Here is a 6,200-nt window from a genome sequence, read left to right as displayed (position 1 = left end):
CGAATAGGGGGGAAATAAAAGTTGTAGCCAATAAAAGTTGTAGACACGAATTAAATCAACTTCTGAATTTATTCGCAGTACGAAAAGAGTTCAATACACATTAGACGTTTTTTAGTCACCCACTCATAACTCAAAATATGAAAGCACTACTAATGAACTCTCCTTTTGCACTAACGGACTGTATCACTTGGCTCACGCCTCGACGTCTCGAGACGAACAGAACAATAATTACGCGGAGATGCATAAATGCAGGAGGCAATGTCCATAAATTACATCGATTAAGATAATAAATATGCAGAACGCCAGATGTCGTTCAATCATCAAAATTCAACAATAAAACTAGAATCTTTATGAAGTCCAGACAGTAACATTACTTCCACCTTTGGCAATGACTATTGACAAAGTTGTTGACCGGCAACAGGAACTGTCCGTCATTAAAACAAATAAACAAAAGAAAAAGAAATAAAAATTGAGTTAAACAGTCACGAAAAATCCTATTCCTCAATGCCCCAGCATTCCCATCAGGTAGCTGCCTGTCTGCAGACTCATCGACCGGCACAGCTTCAATCGCTAAAGTGCAGACCTTCACAATAGGCCTTGTGAATGTCGACGACTGTGTCGGAACAGTAACCATTCTGCATAGACCATCCTTCCCCGGATGCAGCTTGATGACACGTCCCATCGCCTACTTGGTAGGCGGCAACCTCTCATCTATGATCAGAACCAAAGTCCCCAACTGCAGATTCGAAGTGGGCCGGTGCTACTTATTGATTCCCTGGAGCTTCGGGACGTACTCCCCAGACCAACGCTCCCAGAATCTTTCCACCATCTGTCTAATCTGCTGATACCTTGACATTCTGGATGCCGCTAAATGACTCAAAGAAGGCTCAGGCACAGCTGACAGCGGAGCTCCAATAAGAAAATGCTCTGGTGTCAAGGCCGCGAACTCGTCAGGATTGTCTGATAGTTCACACAGAGGTCTCGAGTTCAGAACCGCCTCAATTTGCGCAAGCAACGTCGTCATATGTCTTCATATGTCAGAGTAGCCTCCCCAATCACGTGTTTCAGATGAAATTTAGCCAACTTGACCGCCGCTTACTATTTCCCTCGGTGATGAAGAGCTGCAGGAGGATTAAAGTTCCACTTAGTTCCATCCTTGGATACGTTATGAGCAATTTCCCGAGCCGCCCGACCAGTAGCATCGAACAACCTCCTTAGTTCCCCATCAGCTCCCACCAAGTTGGTACCACGATGACTCGTGATCGTCTCACAGATATCACGCCTAGCTGAGAATCTCCTGTAGCAGGCCAAGAATCCCTCGATGCTGTAATCCGTCACCAATTCAATGTGCACTGCCGAGGTCATAAAGCACACGAAGATCACCATAAAAACCCCTTGTAGGTCTTGGCTTCTTGACGCCTCCAACTCAGCAAAGTCAACGGCCCTGGATAGTCCACTCCAAGGTGAAGAAAACCTCAAGATGGAGTCACTCTCGAAGGCAACTGACCCATCAGTTGGCTTAGCCATAGCGCCATGATGACGAGTGCAGATCACGCACCTGAACATGAAGCTCTTCACTGATCTCCTCCCACCAAGAACCCAATCTTTCCTCCTTAGAAGTGCCTGCATCACCTGAACTCCCCCATGGAATGTCTGACGATGAGCCTCCATCAAAACAAGCTCAGTAAATTTGGAACTGGATGGCAGTATCACAGGATGCTTAAAATCCTCCTCCAGAGATGATTTCTGAAACCTCCCAGTCAAACAAATAATCCCCTCACCATCAAGAAAAGGTACTAGGCGAAACAGCACACTCCGGAGAGCCACTTCATTCATTTCTCTTAGCTTCTTGATGTCCTCATAAAAATACTCAGCGTGAATCTCCCGGATCCAGAACACCCTAGCCTCCTCGATCTCACTAGGCTGCAAGAACAACCCCTTGAACCCTCGAGCTCCATTGCTAGTGTTCTCTCGTCTGACTAGAAAAACCCGACGACACCAGGCAGTAACAGGTAACAGCTCCCTCAATGAGCTGTATCTCCCAACGAAATCCCAAGACTGATACTCTGAACCAGCACCAACGCAAGCTGCATGCACATCCAAATTCTTCCTCTCCAAACTCTCAGAATCATTAACAGCGAACCTCTGCTCTGGCCAACAAGACTCAGATTGACTCAACCATCGTGGACCAGTCCACCAAACCTGACTACCGACGAGCTATTTGCTTGACACGCCTCTCGACACCAGATCCGCAGGATTATCCTTTCCAGGGACATGCCTCCAGTTAGCTTGAGGCATCAGACGCTGAATCTCCGACACACGATTTTTAACGAATTGTTTGTATCTTGCGGGATCAGACTTGATCCAAGTCAGAGCTACCGACGAATCTGTCCACAAATTCACCACCAATTCATCTATTTCTAAAGCCTTACAAACTGATACCACATGACATGACAACAAACATGCTCCCATGAGCTCCAGCCTCGGAATCGTCACCTTCGCAGAACCCTTCTTCTCCTGAACAGGAGCTAACTTTGATTTCGCTGATACCAAGCTTATATTTACGTCACCATTTACACCAACAATCTTCAAGTAAATCACAGCTCCGTATGCGACCCCAGAAGCATCTGCAAACCCATGCAGCTCGACCGAGACAGTCGCCTCATCAATGCCGAAGTATCTAGGCACTCGTATTACCTTCAGATCCTTCACCTCCTGCGCCACCTATCTCCAACGCTGCACAGTCTCCTCAGCCAGCTCATTATCCCATCTCAGTTTTAAACTCCCTAACTCCTGGACCAGAAGCTTCCTCTTCACAAAAAAAGGCGCTATCCACCCCAGAGGGTCGTAAAGCTGAGCGACCTGTGACAGAACAATACGTTCAGTCAAAACCTCAATCTCTTTCTGATCCTTAGGGGAAAAAAAAAGTCATGTGAAGAATCCCAGTTTAGACCAAGAGTTTGGTGAGACTCCTGATCGTCAATTAGATGAGTTGTTGAGTCGTTCAAAGCATCTCCTGATGCCGGTTCAGTCGTTCACTGAACCGGTCAGATCTTGTAGCAGCTCAGGTCAATTAGAAGTCCACTTCTGTAATGTTATCCCTCCAGATGCAAACACCTGATTGATCTCCATAAGCTCCCTCCTACAGCTGTCCTCAGTGCTCGATCTTCCATAGACATCGTCCATATAAGTCGTCTTCAGAATCACCTCTCTAGCCTTAGGAAACTCGACACCTCGATCCTTCGCTAACTGCTGCAGCATCCTAATGGCAAGATAAGAAGCAGATCTCGTCCCATACATCACCGTGTTCAGCTGATATTCGACCACCTCTCCAGAATCATCCAACCAAAGAATCCTCTAGAAATCCCGATCATCGGGATGAACCAGAATTTGTCGAAACATTTTGGTCACATCCCCTGAATATACAAATCTATGTCACCTCCAACGAGTGACGACATTGAAGATCACTGCCTGCAACTTAGGACCTTCGTGCAGCAGATTGTTCAGCGAAAGTCTGGATGTAGCTTTGGCAGAGCCATTAAACACCACCCTGAGCTTGGTCGTCAGACTAGACTCCCTGCCAACAAGGTGATAAGGCAAATAATAGACGATCGCAGAACCCTCTTTCTGAGGCTTAACCTGAAACATGTGCTCCAGCTCTTCATACTCCTTCAAAAAACCTCGATACTTTTGATGAAGCTCAGGATCTCTGGACAAACGAGCCTTCAACCTGTTCAGCATCCTCAGAGCAAGTCCACGAGAGTTACCCAGTTGCTGCGGAGATGCTTTGAAAGGCATTCGAACCACATAACGACCAGTATCGTTTCTCGAACACGTTGCCTTGTAATAATCCTCACACTGAGTATCCCCTGAATCCACCTCAGTCTTAACCTCTGCGAACTCCTCCTGCTGAGCCCAAAATCGCTTGACTATATCATTTAGTTCATGATCAGCTGATACGTGGAAAGAAGACACGCCCTCTTGACCTGTCTCCCGCCACGAAGCATCCTCAAACGACACCTTCCCGGCAGAATCCAACCCAACGAAGTTTGTTGTGCGACTGGCTGATCTAAGGTCTCCCTCCTCAACCCAAGCTGGATAATCTGCGAGTACACACCCACCCCCAGGATCATGTCGATACCTCTAGTACTACTGAACTCCGGGTCAGCCAGCTGCAATCCTTCCAACACTGACCACTGCCGATAAGGCACAGCTCTCGGAATGTAATCCGTTAAAGGCGTCAGGATGATAGCTTCAGCCTCACAAACGCGATGACCCCAACCAGAAAATAACTCCACAATGACGATCCCCTTAGCAGCAGAAGAACTAGCTCCCCCGACACCCAAAACCATCTGAGAATAGTGTCGACGAGGGACACGCAGCTGTTGAGCAAACTTCTTAGTTGTCAAAGTCACTTGAGAATATGGATCAATCAACGCACGTCCTTCGACCAACTCTCTGGCTAATGACTTCACCTTCACCATCGCCGTTGCCAAGATCGCTGAAGACGCACCTGCAGACACCTTATGCGTCACTGCATGAGTCGCAGCACCTGTATCTTCTGCAGCTCCTCCCCCTGGTATGAAAGTCTGAGCATGCGCTGACAATCCAGGAGGAACTCCCTGAGGAGGCCCACCAACATCTGCCGCTGCAGACTTCGACTTCTTGAAATGAATGGAAGTATGATGCCTCCCAGAACACTTCTGGCAGTGCGTCGTCGAGGGACAGTTGCCTTTAATATGATGTCCGAGACAATTGAAGCACAACTTCAAACGGTTCAGCCTCTTTATCCTCTGGTTAACCGAGCCTGATAGTGTGAGCACCCTGTGAGAGAATGATTTCCTCTGCAAAGTGAACACTGATGATTAGTCCCTTGAGAACTCACCTGATGCACCTTGGCACCACCAGCTCCATTCGAACCCCTTGAAAAATTCAATGATGATTTTGCAGACCCATTATACGAAGAGTTAGTCACAGGAACCCCAGCATAATCCGCTTGGTAGGACTGCAGCACCCTGATCCTTGATAGCATGAATGCCCTGAGCTCCTTCCAGGTCTGTGGCTCTAATGAACCCCCAAGAGTCCTCTCCCATTCCGCAATCGAGGCCCTATTCAGCTTCTTAACGACAATATAAACTAGCCTGTCGTCCCACTGCGAAACCGATCTCTCAAGAGTCTCGAGTAACGTGAGCGCCTGAGTGACATCCGTGTATAACCTCTCAAGAGACTCGATAGAATCCTTCATCACCATTGGAGCATTAAAAATCATCGACAACGAGACATTCATCAAGGACCTCTTGTTGTCATAGTACTCCATCAGACTGTCCCAAACCAGCTGATAATTCTTCCCATCGAGATCGATATTTCTGATTCGCCTCTCTACATCCCCTCCGAGATGATTTTTAAGCAGATGAAGCCTGTAAACCGATGAAAGTTGAGGATTCATAGTCATCAAATTAAAAAAATTATCTCGAAAATTGATCCACTGCGCAGGATCCGCATCAAAAAAAGGAATCTCCCCCTTCGGAAGCTTCAGACCTGAAAGCGATGAAACTGGCAATGCTACAGATGCAATTGACTGATTATGAGCATCTGTCTCTCCTGCTCGTGCTGCATCCATCTGTTCCTTCATCTCCTGCATCTTCTCTAGAGCTAACAAATAGACCTCCTCGCAGGCCCTATGATATTTATCCTTGAAGTACTTATGATTTTCGAGCACAGTGCGACTATTAGATTTCCCACTATATTTAAGTCTCCATAAGAATGAGTGATTGTCTCGGTATTTGTTCCATTTAATGTTGAATGCCCTCATCCTAGTATCCAACCTCGCAGAAGTCACATCCGCTTCCTTCAGAGACTCGAGAGCCTGACCAATGCCCTCATCAATATCAGCTTGCTCATCGATGAGTGCAGGATAAGAAGCCATATTTATTAAAAACAAATATTAGTTATGGTAACAAAGCCCCATCCACTCATGGTAATAGAAATCCCATCCACCGATGGCAATAGTCAAAACTTTCTTACAGACCTCTCAGGATAACTAATACCTCTGCCGATAACTCAGTCAGCTAGACGACCGACCCACTGATGCCCCATGAGACATCCACAATGGCCGCACACCACCGCCAAAACCGATGCCAATTCAGCCACGACGACGCTCAGCCGCTTTCTCCCCGACGACGCTTGCCACCACTCCGCAG

The 6,200-nt window shown here is 47.2% G+C and overlaps 1 protein-coding gene across 1 annotated transcript; it reads right to left on the bottom strand.

Annotated features, from left to right (window-relative positions):
* Positions 1–1,098: 1,098 nt before the first annotated feature.
* Positions 1,099–5,926, bottom strand: LOC107044101. Its single transcript, XM_015265850.1, has 9 exons — positions 5,826–5,926; positions 4,886–5,726; positions 3,987–4,844; positions 3,469–3,909; positions 3,118–3,357; positions 2,736–2,910; positions 2,463–2,627; positions 2,226–2,387; positions 1,099–2,150 (listed from the first exon to the last, which is right to left on the bottom strand). The coding sequence occupies exons 1-9, from the start codon at positions 5,924–5,926 to the stop codon at positions 1,099–1,101; spliced, it is 4,035 nt and encodes a 1,344-aa protein (XP_015121336.1).
* Between the last annotated feature and the right edge of the window lie 274 nt (positions 5,927–6,200).

This window comes from Diachasma alloeum, unplaced genomic scaffold, assembly GCF_001412515.2.
Source record: "Diachasma alloeum isolate Michigan unplaced genomic scaffold, Dall2.0 Dall_scaffold_00678, whole genome shotgun sequence".
NCBI classification, from domain to species: domain Eukaryota; kingdom Metazoa; phylum Arthropoda; class Insecta; order Hymenoptera; family Braconidae; genus Diachasma; species Diachasma alloeum.
Note: the sequence above shows the minus strand (reverse complement) of the source record. Positions and strands in the feature narration are given on the sequence as shown.